The sequence below is a fragment of the Astyanax mexicanus genome, chromosome 1, assembly GCF_023375975.1.
Source record: "Astyanax mexicanus isolate ESR-SI-001 chromosome 1, AstMex3_surface, whole genome shotgun sequence".
NCBI lineage: Eukaryota > Metazoa > Chordata > Actinopteri > Characiformes > Acestrorhamphidae > Astyanax > Astyanax mexicanus.
In genome coordinates, this window is record NC_064408.1 from 33,548,058 (window position 1) to 33,563,426 (window position 15,369).

Sequence of the window (15,369 nt, forward strand, 5' to 3'; positions counted from 1 at the left end):
TATTTACTAAAATAAGCTCTTTTGATGCCAAGAAAAATACAACAATGTTTAAAATCACTGATATCACATTTTAAGATGTGGACATTATCTAAAGTTGCTGGCCCATATCTGCATGATTTTATGCACTGCGCTGCTGCTGCACGATTGGCTGATTAGATACATGCACAAATGTATAGGTGCACAGGTCTTCCTACAAATCTGCTTGCTGAGAGTTTAACTGCATGCACAATGTAACACATGAAAACTAAAGGTAACTTGCACACGTGCACATGCATACACACGCTGGTGAAATCACTGGTGAAATGCTTCACAAACGTCTCACAAGATCATGTGATAAACGCAAGGCCTTTGACTTGGCATGAGCACTGTTGCTATCCCTGGCATGTGTGGCAAAAGTTTCACTCATCCTTTTTAGAGTGGGCAACCCCCTCCCGATCGCCCAGCCCGCTGGACAGCTATGTATGGGGAGGAGGAGGGAGGGTTTGGGGAGAGGGGCCGGCCACAGCTGCCAAGCCGTCTAAGATGACGGAAATGTAAATGCGGGCTCCTTTCGTAAGCTAAACTGGGCATCAGAGACAGGCCCTGTCCAATCGCAATTCACCAGGCTCTAAAATGGACCAGCCAATGGCTACTGGGGTTAGCAGTATATATAGCCAGTCTGGACCTTTCTCCGCTGGGTGACCCCTATTTCGGCTTTGGTGAACAGGAACTGATCCCAAGGACTGTTGCCTCTTTTGTTGTCCTGTGTGCAGGTAAAGAAATCCAACGATTATGATATGATATGTGTCCCCTATGATATATCCTCTGATATATATATATATATATATATATATATATATGCTTTGAGGAGAAAGAAATAGAAGAACCGGTGATTAGATGATATTTAAAAAAAACATTTAACATAAAACCTAATAGAGAGGAAAAAAAGCTAAAATACATACACAATATAGTAAAGAGAACTACAAAATATTTGCTGCATTTACAAATGTTGCATTAATGATTATAGCTTAGCAGATGTGTGCTAATTTTTGCTTGCTAAATGCATGACGGCTTATCGTTTCCTTGAAACAACTGAAGCACTGATTACAGTGCAACATCTGTACAGAGGAATATTGTGTTTATTTTGCAGAAAAAAGACATTTATCCAAAATATGCTTTTGGTAACACATGGAGACGCTGAATTTGACGTCTGTTTGTAAAGCCAGGCCCAGGCTTTGGTGCGCTGAGGGAACACATAGTTGCTGATCAGCTTTCTGCTGGACAGTTGTTCATGACTTACAGTTTGACGCAACTGTAAAAATGTAGTTCTATTTTTATCAAGAGTCCGACTACTGGTCTGGGGTCAGGTTTCGGCTGTGCACCTTGCTGCCTACAGACGCATGTAAAAGCCACAAAACCTGATCTGGATTCTGCACTCCTGCTGTCAGAAGGCTGACAAATATAGTCTCGGAAGACTTACAGCTTCCAGCATGGACTCCATGCCTCCATTTGGGACGGGTCTCTCTTCCTGCAGCTATTTTTAATGCCTGGTCACATGCTGGTTGGATTGGAGCAGGTCCTGACACTAGGGTCTCTCTGCAAGCTCAGACAGACTGGAGAATGTTCTAGTAGCAAAACAGAGCTATGAAATGTTAGGAAAGTTGGAGATGTTAATTGTGTAGTGGCTTGGGTTGCAAATGATTTGTTTGAACTTCACAGTTAAAGTGAAGTTAGAACACTTTTTAAACACAATCTGTTCTTATTGGCTAGACAGTAATACACTAGCCAGTGCTTTGAACCAGCCTACATGCAGTTATGTCATTTATGATGTTAGCAACATGGCTGGATGAATTTGAGGAACCTGGGTACAAGCCGAAGACCTGCTATCCTTCAAAATGTCAATGCCATGACCTTGAGATTGTTAAAACTCTACAGGATGCAAAATAAGGAGCATTGTGCAAAAACAAGCAAATCAAAAGCAAATCAAAGGTCTTAGAAACTCATAACCATTAACTTATGCTATTTCTTCGCATAACATTTGTCTCCAGGATTATTAACTTGTGTATACAGATGTTAAGTTTTCACGGCAGTGTTCCACAGTGGAACATACATACATACGTGACTGCAGTGATTTAGACGTAGCCTGGTGGTTGAATCTAAATGTAATGTGAGGATGGTGGGGGAGGGGGCACTCCTCAAAAATAGACGACTCTGCATATAGAGCCTCAACTGACCCCTCCTTTTCTTAGCTGTATCAGACATATGATATAACAGCTGAGGGCCCAGAGTTCTCCGGGTCGCTAGGATTGCAGAGGACCTTAGACCCCTGTAATTCCTTTTTTTGTTGTTGCAGCTGTTGGACTGGGTGTCCTGCAAGGCTTTTACAAGCTTGAAAGCAGAAAACTACTAATGTGCTCTATTTACTGGAGATAGTTTATTAAAAGGAGTATGAGAGTATCAACAAATGACATATCTGCTTAAATTAATCTGTAAGTGCTTGCAGGAAAAGTGTCATCAGTGGATTCCTAGACTGACTATCCTAGACAGAGTCTTCAAGTCGGCTAAATATTAGATGATTATACATATATTTTTGCTCACTTTATTTGTTTAAGGATCAAGATAATCTTAGATAACTTGCTATGAGTTAATAATCTAATTTTGTCCACATAGCAACTCATCCTCTCCCCAACTTTTTTATTTCATTTTTTTATTTACAGTGTCAGAAACGCAATCATGCCTTTCGGAAACACCCACAACAACTTTAAGTTGAACTTTAAGGTTGAGGAGGAATATCCCGACCTTACCAAGCACAACAACCACATGGCCAAGGTGCTGACCAAGGAAATGTACGCCAAGCTGAGAGACAAGCAGACCCCCACTGGCTTCACTGTGGATGATGTCATCCAGACTGGTGTTGACAACCCTGGTGAGTGGAGACAGATATACAAAACACAATCACACACACAATCCAGAGATAAGCAACATATTGATTTAGAATAGAAGCCATGAATGATGGTATAATAAGGTCATGGTGTTAATAAAAAGCTTATATATAAAAGCTGTGCTGGATAGTGTAGGACACAGCAACTCTACAGACATCCTTTAGTCTTGATTATAGTGATTTGAATGTCTGCGATCTGCGTTCTGATTGGTGGAATTTGATCTTCGTACCCAGGTCACCCCTTCATCATGACTGTCGGCTGTGTTGCTGGTGATGAGGAATCCTATGAAGTGTTCAAGGACCTTTTCGACCCAATCATCTCCGACCGTCATGGTGGATACAAACCCACTGACAAGCACAAGACCGACCTGAACTTCGAGAACCTGAAGGTGCCTCCGATTTTCAGATAAATGCACACTTGTATCATGATTATAATCAACTTTATGTACATTCATTTTAAAATTCTACCAAATAATAGATTACAGCTAAAACTTGTGGTTGTGGTCTTTACAGTTGTAGCATGGAACAATTAATAATCTCAGACTCCAGTATGGTAGTTTTTTTCCATAATTTATCTCACCTGATTCAACTTGATAGTATAGCTAAGGCCTAGGCCTATAAAATCATAATAAATCATAATATAACCAAAATATTTATCTTGATACACATTGCCATAGTTAAAATAAAGGAGTGACGAATGCTTAAAAACTACACTTATTTTTATTCCAAATGAATAAAACAGAACATATACATATTGTTAAGACGATCAAAGAAACTGTATCATGAATTTATAAAATATCGTCACATTGCCCACCTCTACCCAAACCTATCACCATCCAGAACCAATTTCTGAGCTACAGAACTTCCTTTATGAATGCTAGTAAAGATCTAGTTTAAGTGAACTAGTCTAAATGAAGGATGCTTCTTCACAGGGTGGTGATGACCTGGACCCCAACTACGTTCTGAGCAGCCGTGTGCGTACTGGCCGCAGCATTAAGGGATACGCCCTGCCCCCCCACAACAGCCGTGGAGAGCGCAGAGCTGTGGAGAAGCTGTCCGTTGAGGGTGAGCTGAAGTGAACTCGTATCTTCGCTGTCCAATGAAAAACAAGTATCTAAAAACAGCAACTTTACAAATTAATAGTGTAAAGGATAGCCACACACACACACACACACACACACACACAAGCAGATTAAATTAAATTCCTTTGACCTGTACAAAAGCAAAGGTGTGTAAATAAGTTACCATGGACCTGTCACAAAAGTACATTTTTGTTTATCGTCCTCAAAAAGTACCAATAAACGATATTTCATTTCATATGATATAAGAATATGAGAATAAAATAACATAATAATGTATCAATATCCCTTTTAAGATGTTCAGACACCAGAATTGAAATATATGTATTTGTATTATTCGTATTTAGGATAGTTTTATGTCTATATTATAAATAAATGCAATATATATATATATATATAGGATTATGTGTTGATTATGTTTTTTTTTCCTTTCTTTTTTTTTTTAGCTTTGAACAGCCTGGATGGCGAGTTCAAGGGAAAGTACTACCCCCTGAAAGCCATGACCGATGCTGAGCAGGAGCAGCTGATTGCTGACCACTTCCTGTTTGACAAACCCGTCTCCCCCCTGCTGCTGGCTGCTGGTATGGCCCGCGACTGGCCCGATGCAAGAGGCATCTGGTGAGTGATGGAGGGTGAAGGGTAAATGATTAGGGGTAGGGCGTAGGGTGTAGGGTGCACGACTTGGGTCAGTGTACAATGTGAAAAGTTATTGTTTAGAAGTTTAGAGATGTAGGTTGGACTGCAATGACTACATGAAGGGTTTAGAACAAAGTTTCTCAAACCTGCTCCTGGAGGAACCCTGCCCTGCATATATATATATATTTCCAACACACCTGATTGAACTACTGTTAATAGAAGGAATCCACTTAAACATGCAGGTTAGAGTGCCTTCAGAACCAGGGTTGAGAAAAGCTGGTTTAAAGAAAGGAGCTTGCTTCAAAGTTTAAAAATCTTCCCTTCTGTTGTCTTGTAAATACAACGCAATTTAATCCTCAATTCAATCCCCAATGCAAATTTTATAGATCAAAAACCCATAGACCCATTTTATTCACAATAAAACAAAGAACACATATCAGATGTTAAAAGGTTTTACAATTTTACCATTACATGAAAACCATCAACACAAAAAAAGTGAGGGTATTAACCCTCCTGTTATGTTACAGGTCAAATTGACCCGTTTTACAGTTCGAAGATCTTGAAAAAATAGTTTAGTATGTATAGTATTTTTTCAGTATGAAACTTCTTCTGCTTGCCCTAATTAGTGTAATCAACATACAATATGAAAATGGTTCATTTCACATATTTGCAACCACCCCGTGCAAAAACTAAACTAAAACTAATGTTATGTAGAACTAATGTTTTTTATATTGGTCAAGTAACAATGTAGTGAAACATTAAAAAAGGTATGAACATGAATTTTTTTTATGAAAGATTTGTGAATAATCCTAATTAAACTATTACCTGTTAGAGGTAAGGAACACCAATGCATTAAATATTGATAGAATAATTAGCAATGGAGTTAGTAATGAACTATTTAAATTGGCTTTTTAGGATTTTTTTTTTTTGTTTTAGACATCTTTTGGATGGTTTAACATGCACCAGGTAAATATGACCCGGAAACAGCATTGCTGCTCCTGATAAATGAACATAATAGGAGAGTTAATAAAAAATAAATAAAAGCTGCAATTGTAGTAGTTTGCAATTAAATGACATGACTGGACATCAACAAAGCATTTTAGAGAAGCGAAATCTACCAATAATCTACATCTACAATAGTCTACTATGCCTTGAAAATGTTCCTCAACAAGAAATTGCGAGGACTTTTGTCATACCACCATCTACAGTACGTAATATCATCAAATGATGATGGCCTGATGGTCAGTGCTGGGTGCTGGTGATCTTTGGGCCCTCAGGTTGCACTGCATTAAAAACAGGCTGTACTTATTTGGTACTGAAAATCACTGCACAGGCTCAGTAACACTTCCAGAACTCATTGTGCACTGTGCACACAGTCACAACTTTTTGAGATGCCCTGCTGTCATCATTTTGGTTTGGAATTGAGGTTGTATGATTTTAAAGGGTCTTTTTAAGATGTGATTTGGGACATTGTGTCTGATAAGTGTGTTTCCCCCTTGCCCTGCAGGCACAATGAGAACAAGACCTTCCTGGTCTGGGTGAATGAGGAGGACCATCTCCGTGTCATCTCCATGCAGAAGGGTGGCAACATGAAAGAGGTCTTCAAGCGCTTCTGCGTCGGCCTGAACAAGGTGTGCAGCACGCACGACTACACAGATAGACTTTATAGTGCTACAGCTTGTGTAGCAGGAGGATTTCGATTTTATTCATTTGATTAACTTAGCTGGCTTCATTCTTGCTGTTTTCTCATCACTAGATTGAGGAGGTCTTCAAGAAGCACAACCATGGCTTCATGTGGAACGAACACTTGGGCTACGTCCTGACCTGCCCCTCCAACCTGGGCACCGGTCTGCGTGGTGGTGTCCATGTCAAACTGCCCAAGCTCAGCACACACGCCAAATTTGAGGAGATCCTGACCAGACTGCGCCTGCAGAAGCGTGGCACAGGCATGTGCACACACACACACACACACACACACAAAAACACATATGTACGAACACATGATATGATGATACGAGGTTAGACACTGTTGGTTAGGACATAAATGCAAATGTCAGACCAGGTTTTAGACAGCCTGTAATGTTACTTGAGATAACTCGTGATTTTTGATATACAGCAACACAGTTAACCAAGCTGACTTCGGCCCATCTGAATTTAAACTGCACTGAGGTCTGATTTGCTGGCATTTGATAACTTTTTTATGTTGAATAGATAAGAACGATCTTAATGATCTATTTCTATGTCTCTTGTAATGACCAGGTGGTTCTTATAAATATCTATCTCAAATTAAACTCAAAGTTCAATATCTGGCATAGTTGTAGGTGTAGAAAAGTAATTGTTACCTTGTTACCTTGATTAACAACTTCTGACGTATCATGTTCAAAGTATCGTAATTAATCGTAATGTAATCCTTGTCCAATGAAAAACCTGTATCTCCTAAAAAGCAACAATGATTTACAGCGGAGAAATAAAACCTTCTTAACTTTCAATAGCAGTCAATGTAAAAAGAGTTTACTATAGGACATTTTAGATAATTTCTATTCGTCTATTCATTAAGAAATTTGTTGACACAGTGTAAGAGACAGTTTGTGTGTTCAAATTACGTATTAAACTAAAAATCAACAAAAACAGAGGTAGTTGTAGTCTTACACACTGCTTTTGGATAACTTTATGCCACTCCAGGTGCAGAAATTCAAGCAGTTCAGCTTGGTTTGATGGCTTGTAATCATCCATCTTCCTCTTGATTATATTCCAGAGGTTTTCAATTTGGTAAAATCAAAGAAACTCATCATTTTTAAGTGGTCTCTTATTTTTTTCCAGAGCTGTATATTCTGAAAGAGTAGTATAATACAAATCGTCCTCTTGTTGTATATGAACAAAGTAGGGCAGTGAATCCAGTCACTAAACATAAAGAATGAGTCTCAATCACTAATATCTTCCTAAGAATTTTCTTACATTTGTTCTTAAAGAAAAAAAATAGTAACAAAGGATCTTCTTCAGATTCATGACGAATTTAAACTGCAGAATTAGAATTTGAAAAGTCATACTCTAATAATGATGAATTATAGTGTGTTCCCAAATAAAAAAAAATAATACTTTATAATAATAATTTAAAATCTTCATAAATGCTTAACAATATTTTAAGAAGCTCTAAGAAATCTAAGAATTTTTTTAGGACTATCGAGTTGACTAGGACTGTCACAACTCTAATAGTAAATTATCTCTCTGTCTTCCTTTCTTCTTCTCTCTCTCCTCTTCTTCTTTTCCTCTCTCTCTCTCTCAGGTGGTGTGGACACTGCCTCCGTGGGTGGAGTTTTTGATATCTCCAACGCTGACCGTATCGGCTCCTCAGAGGTGGATCAGGTGCAGTGCGTGGTGGATGGTGTTAAGCTCATGGTTGAGATGGAGAAGAAGCTGGAGAAGGGCGAGGCCATCGACAGCATGATCCCTGCCCAGAAGTAAAGAGGGAGCCTTTTCTTTTTTCTTCCATTTCTTTGCTTTTTCTTCTTCTTTTTTTTTTACATCCATCCATCCATTGTGCGAACGGGCAGTATTCGGAAGACCGTGCTTCATGATGAGAGACTGCTTCAATCTTGCTTCTGTTCCTCTTTTTGTTTTCTTCTTTTCCTTTCTCTTTTCTGGTATTTCCCCCCTTTTTTGTCTGCTGTTCAGTCGGTACCATCCTGGGATCAGATTCCTGGCGCGGGCAGAAAAGCCTAGCGTCGCCGTTTCACCTCAATTTGAACTTTGGTTGTAAAAAGTCAATCAAACTGTGATTCAATAAAAATGTACCCCATGACAAACACACCCACAGCTCTTATCTTTCCTTTAAACGTCTGCTTTTCTACAACAGGCTAGTATTACAGCAGGTTTTATTCCATTAAAGCAGGATTAAACCACTTCTCTATGTTGAATCATATGATCTCAGCTTTAAAATCAGTTTATAAAGAGTATAGAGAAGGCTTCTATATAATTCAAAAGAAAATGGAGCATTCTCTCCATCCCACTGAAAAGAGGATTGGGATTCTCGTCACCACATCATCAGATATTATAAATTATGTTCTTTGTAAAGAAGTTGGGATAATCAGTGAAAAATGTACAATAATATACACACTTATTAAAGTATAACACCATTTGGTGTAATTTAAGCCCTTCCAACAGATGATTACATATAAATATTTCTCTATTTGGAAGAAACCAGTTACTTTCTTTACTATTTTAAGTGGCTCCATACACAAATAAATATAGTACATTTGGTGAAACTTTTTATTAGTAAAAAAGCCCCGAAAAATAAAAAAATAATAATTGTGAAATTGTTAATATACTCTTGAACATCCATAAAACAATTCTAGTTTTGTTACACTACACTATATTGCTATATTGTGCAAGTGAAAAAAGATTCAGATTGAAAAAAAGCCTTATTCAAAAATAAAATTTAAACCATTCTTCTAAATATTTTACCTCCGGCCTAAATTTAATTTTATCGGTCTAAATTATGAATATGAAATACATATACACAAATATTTCAAATTTTAAGATATTTATAGCCTTGACCGTTTTTACATTTCCTTTTAATTAGTCGGATCTAACTTACAGGTTGAGAAAAGTTGGTCTGTAACACTTCTTGGTATGAACAAAACACTGTCTACCTGGTGCATACTGAGATCTGCATTGTGTAAGAAGAGCACGCGGAGGGGTCATTTCAACATCAGTGAAGTTTTATTTCTCTCCAGATCTTTTGTTTCCATTTCTCTCGCTTGGCCAGAGGTGCACAGACTTCTGGGAACAAAAAATAAATACAAATAAAAAAACAAGTTTTCTTAGCAAACTGCCTCAGGGGCCAAATCCATCCTTCCTTCTGCCACTGTCTCTGCCCTGTTCTTCCATCATATTGCATATTAGAGTAATGCTTTATGAGAAATACCATACCACACACACACACACACACACACACAACTGTAGCGAAATGTGTTGCTTTCAGAGCACCTGACTGCAACCCTCTCACTTACATCCCTGGTTTTAAACACATATTTACTTGCCACACACACACACTCCAATTAACACTTTATATCTGCTTTTGCAATACCTGGAAAATATGTGCCTGTCCTACACACACACTCTCACTCAAACACACACACACACACTCTCTCTCTCAGTCTCTATCCCTATCAACTCTGTCGCTCTTCCCTTCTCTTTCTTCCCCTCTCTCTGGGTCATGCATGACTGCAGGTAACTGTTTGTCTTCACCACACACAGAAGGTTCTGGAGAGCTAGCAGAGTAGTTCTGCACTAGCTAGAAATTAACCTGGAGGTTCTAAGATAAATACTATAGTCATATTATTATTTTCTTCATCATCATCTTCATCTTCTTCATCTTTATATACAGTCAAGGTCTGACCGATATAAATCAAGTGATTTTTTTTCTCTCTCCCAAGATAATTATCCTAGAAAATAAATTAAGTACCTGTGCAAATATCCACAAATTGAAGTGTTCACATTTAAGACATTAGTGCCCTCCGGTGGCAGGATTTGGGCATTACCCAAAAGAGCCATAGGATGCAGCTGATTCAAGTCAAAGCGAGCGCATGGAGGCCTAAACACACGTCTGAACACGTCTGAACACGCCGCCTGCTGTCCGGCTCAGACGCGGCCCTGACCGGTCCTGCGCTCTTCTTTCACACACGCTGCTCGGAGTTTGACGTTGGGAAGCGTCTCCAGTACAGGAGTCCGATCAAGGAGCAGACAAAAACGATGAGACGAGGAGTTTCCCATGATCCTCCCACGAGTTGATCTTTTTTTTTTCCTCTTTTTCTTTTCGCACATACTGAATACACGGGAAAACAGACATGAAAAACGAACAGAAGGTGGAAAGATAAAGGGATGAAGGGAAAGAAGGACAGGAGGGAAGCAGGGGTCATACAGTGTTTGCAGTTTAGGGTAAAGGTATGGGATGAGTGGAGCTGAGCTTGTGTCAGTTAGGTGTTGTTGGAGGGTGCTTTCTTCAATTGTTGGTAATTATCATAGATAACATGCCTATGTGGGGGCTGTAGGGTTAGTGTAACAGGGTCCAAGAAAGTTTTGTAAATAGGTTTCGTGTTGGCTCCAAATATGGATGTTAGGAGTCAGGGTTGGGACCAGGAAGGCTTAAATATGGGTCGCATCTGGGTTGAACACAGAACACGGGGCCTAGATGGGACCCATGTAAGATTGAGGTAAACTATGATGATGGTTTGCCTCAATTAAAACACATATATAAAATCATTCAGAGCCCGTGTCCACCTGGAACACACTTATTATAACACATATTATCGTAATTATAATGATTGTTATTAATAACAGAAGTTATTTTAATAGGAATGATGTAATAGTTTTATAATTCAATGCCTGGCAAAACCATGGCTTTCCTTCTGTACCAGTCATGAAGGACCACAGCACTGCACAATGGAGAACCGTCCCCTATTAAACTAGTGGTCAGGAGAATATCTGATCTGATTCCATTAGTTTATGGTTAAATACTTTTCCACAGAGTTGGAAGTGCCTGATTGTGCCTATAAGGATTGAAAGATTGTGCCTATGAACATTTGTGCAGTCCTACCTGCTTCCGTTTCTCTCTCTCCGTATGTTCGCTCTCTCTCTCTCCTTCCCTCGCTTGCTGCAGAATAGTCTACAAGTTTTTTTTTTAAAGTAGTGGTTTTAGCTCAAGTTCTGGTCAATTGCATCTGAATAAAGCAGGAAGGTGAGTAAATCTATGTGTAAGTTATTTTTTTCCTGTTTAACTGCTTGGTCTAAACTAGATGGAGGGGATTATTTCAACCTATGAATGTCTCAGTGCTGTTGTCAGTGTCATGTCAGTTCACATTTAAGATGAAGCACTTAAAAGTTCAGTTTATATTGATTAAATTAACTAGTTAACATTCTTAGTTTAAAAAAAAATAACAATGTACACAGTTCCAAAAATTAACTCTTTTGCATTAATTTGGGTTTCTTTTTCCCTTAAATAAATAGGCTGTTACTCTTTTTCAATATAACCTCTTTATACCCGTGTGTTTAGTCGTTTAGCTCCTTTTACATTATTCATGTTCAGTGAGCACCGTCGCTGTGGTATCCCAAGACTGACAAAGGAAAATATATCTGTAAACCCCTGGTAAAATAATGTATAATAATAACATAGATTAGGGCTGCACAATATATTGTTTGTTAATCCTGACTGCAGTATTGGCAGTACAGACTTAAATTTGCTAATTAAATTGGCCTCAATGCTTTGAGCATCCCAATGTTTTACACGTCAACACTACAGATTCACCAACATGTTTGTCTGTATATGGCAAAATACTTCACATATCACAGTGTGTAGCACCACTAGGGCTAGCCTAATAATCTAATAAACATTAGTGTGTGTTACTGGTTAACTTTACATAAACAGTTCTTTTTTATATATATACAAAAAAAATGTAGCTGATTTAAAAAAATTTCATTTTAAAATTTAAGACAGAATTTAATCTTCAATATTTAGTCATGTTCCCACAATAAGAAACAAACATGAATGAGCTGCTCACTAAATGTATAATTTCTGAATCTGATATCAATATTAAGAAATGGGTCTGGGCTCTCATGGGTTAAGTAATATGTAATTCTTTTGCCACATGCTCTGTGGTTCATTCATTAAGTCATCGCCACTTGACTGGCCACACAGTCACATTCCTTCCTCTGACACAATGCTCAGCTCTACTCGCATTAGATAAAAGGAGGCAGAGTTTTCATTGTACGAGTAAGTCTCTGTAGAGTTGAATGGAATGTGTGGAAAAAGGGAAAATCAGCCAATAACAGTCTGTTTCAGAAAGGGTAAGGAAAGTGGGGGTGAGCTCAGAGTTGTAATTATGCCTTTTGCTACTTGAAGTGCTACAATATGATAAACGATTCCTGATCTATTCTAGAAGGGTCAGTCTGCTGTATCAACCCCAAGCAAGATTTCTTAGTAAACTGCATAATAGAAGCCTAAAGTTAAGACTGCCCAAACAGAATAAACCATTCCTATTGAAGAAGACTTGACTTTTAGCTAGTTATCTAGCTAGCAGAGAAATCCTGCATTGAGGTTACACACGCTACTGTTGAACACAAAGAAATCCTGCATCTGTGTTGAATCTATATATGTAATATACAGCTCTGGAAAAAAGTAATAGACCACTTATATATTATATACATACTAGTTTCTTTGATTTTACCAAATTAAAAACCTCTGCAATATAATCAAGAGGAAGATGAATGGTCACAAGTCATCAAACCAAGCTGAACTGCTTGAATTTTTGCACCAGGAGTGGCATTAAGTTATCCAAAAGCAGTGTGTAAGACTGGAGGAGAACATGCTAAGATGCAAGAAAATTGTGATTAAAAATCAGGGTTATTCCACCAAATATTGATTTCTGAACTCTTAAAACTTATATACTTATATAACTTAAATATAAAACTTGTTTTCTTTGTATTATTTGAGGTCTGAAAGCTATTTCAGCCATTTCTCATTTTCTGCAAATAAATGTTCTAAATAACAATAATTTTATTCGGAATTTGGGAGAAATATTTTCCGTAGTTTATAGAATAAAACAACAATGTTTATTTTACTCAAACATAAACCTATAAATAGCAAAATCAGAGAAACTGATTCAGAAACTGAAGTGGTCTCTTAATTTTTTTCAGAGCTGTCTGTGATTATATTTTGCTGTGTTCCAGAATTAATCCAGCATTTATTTTTATCTAATCCTGATTTGCAAGTGGTATCTACTACCACTATCAATCAGTTTAATACATTACTCTGTAAAACACTTGAAACACACTGTCAATACAGGCCACATTAAGTTTGATGGGGTACTGTTAGCAATTATTAGTACTGTGATCACTGAAGTGTAGCTCTAGCCTGATATGAGACAAACTGTACCCTGATATATTTGTCTGTGATTAGGTTTGGTTTAACTGACTGAACAATCTGTTAACCAACGGGACTTTAATCAGAGGTTCAGGAGGTGGTAGTGGGAAATATAGGGGAGGTTGGTGATATTTTTTAAGGACATTAATGCTTTCAAGTAGCTAAAGATCTACATGACATCTGGGTCTGAGATGGCAAAAACAATGGAAAAAAATAAAAAGTGAGCCGATAAAAACAGCAAGAGGATTTACAAAATAGTTATTATGTGGTAAAATAAGAAACAAGAAAACTGAATGGTGATAATAATAGAATTTCATGAGTAGAACAATAATAAAAATACTACTCTGGAATCAATCCAGGTCCTGTGGATGAGGTTGCTTCAAGGAAAAGTGTGTGTGTGCGCGTTGACACGCTGTGTCACGTAGTTTCAGATGTGCGTGTAAGGGCTGCACAATATATCGGTAGTTGATTGTTATTGTGATACTGGGCTTCACAATACTGATATTGCAGAAAGCTACGATATGACTGCGTTTTGTATTCTGTGCTGTCTTTGTCTTCGCAGGAGTTTGGGTGAAATTAAAGCGTCCACATTATTCAACAAATATCAATCATTTTGCTGTAAAATAATGCAGGCCAATCTCGTCAATGCATTTTTATCTATTTTAGGGGCATATTGCAATTGCAATATGTACCAATCTAATCGCTAAACTGTATTTTTTTAATATCGTGCAGCCCTAGTGTGTGATTGTTTATATGCGTGTGTGTGTGTGTGTGTGAGTATATCAGGAGAGTGTATTCACTGGAGGAGAGAGTAAATCGTTTTAAAGTCAACGCAACCAGAGGTGGGCGGGGCCAAGTCTGTTGTTTGTCACGATGACAGAGAGGAGAAGGGGCCGTGTCCTGCTCCGGGCCCCCGCCCCTCAAAGCTCCACCTCTTTGGAGATTTGCGAGGCGATATGTCTAAAAGCGAGCGGCGCCCCCCACAAGCGTGTGTAGCGCACGCCGTTGGTCTCGGCTGAGCCCAGGGTCAGCTGGCACACCTCGGCCTGGAAGGCGACCTTCGAACCCGGCGCCTCGTGGCTACAGCGCAGCAGGAAGGGCCCGGCGTGGCTCACCTGGCAGCCGCACCCCCGTGCCGCCTCGCGCACGGCCAGCACCACCTGAGCGGGGGGGCGGGGGGGCCGGGAGGGGCGGAGTCTCACATCCCCCCACCACCCCCCTCCCCCGGGCCAGGGCTCGGCCTCTTTCTGATCCCCAGATAGATGGCCACTGAGGGGAAAATAGGAGAGAGGAAAGAGAGAATAATGTAAAAATATTATTAATACAATTACATTACAATAAAAAAGATTATTGTCTTGGTTTCCTTATACTGAGTATTCTATAAATATATTGCTGCACTTAACTGAACATTTCGTTATTTATTGCTTGTTGATGGTAAAACTGTACATACTTGCAGAAGTCTTTTGTTCTTGTTCATGCGCTATGTTTTTTTGAAAGTGAGAATACAAGCTCATTCAAGTAGTGGTGTAGGGGTGGCACAATTCCTTTGTTTTATGTTGGATACCAGTATCGTTAGTGCAACCTTGAGTATCTGCCAATACCAACAGTAATTCAATACCATAATAATAAAAATAACTATGCTGTTAAAGTAACAGTTTTTAAATCACAGCAAGTGTGTAAAATGAAAGTTTAATTTCTAAACACTGCAGACTGCCCTGCCCTGTCCCATACATGAATAACAATCAAAGGGTTTAATAAAGCTAGTGGGCTACATGGAATGAAAATATGTTATTAACCAATAACAAAGATTAAATATG

The 15,369-nt window shown here is 38.6% G+C and overlaps 2 protein-coding genes across 3 annotated transcripts in view; one reads left to right on the forward strand and one right to left on the reverse strand.

Annotated features, from left to right (window-relative positions):
* The first annotated feature begins 674 nt into the window (after positions 1–674).
* On the forward strand, positions 675–8,442 carry ckma (creatine kinase, muscle a). The gene is made up of 8 exons (XM_007260973.4): positions 675–752; positions 2,697–2,905; positions 3,155–3,309; positions 3,853–3,985; positions 4,446–4,617; positions 6,143–6,266; positions 6,392–6,581; positions 7,919–8,442. The coding sequence occupies exons 2-8, from the start codon at positions 2,713–2,715 to the stop codon at positions 8,095–8,097; spliced, it is 1,146 nt and encodes a 381-aa protein (XP_007261035.1). The 5' UTR covers positions 675–752; positions 2,697–2,712; the 3' UTR covers positions 8,098–8,442.
* Positions 8,443–9,335: 893 nt separating this feature from the next.
* mark4a (MAP/microtubule affinity-regulating kinase 4a) overlaps positions 9,336–15,369 on the reverse strand; it is a 45,155-nt gene continuing 39,121 nt past the window's right edge. The window contains exon 17 of one of the 2 annotated variants that reach the window (XM_022666597.2): positions 9,336–14,821. In XM_022666597.2, coding sequence (XP_022522318.1) covers positions 14,473–14,821 — 349 coding nt within the window. In that variant the 3' untranslated portion in view covers positions 9,336–14,472. The remainder of the gene's footprint in view (positions 14,822–15,369) is intronic. The other variant, XM_022666606.2, reaches the window with a different exon arrangement.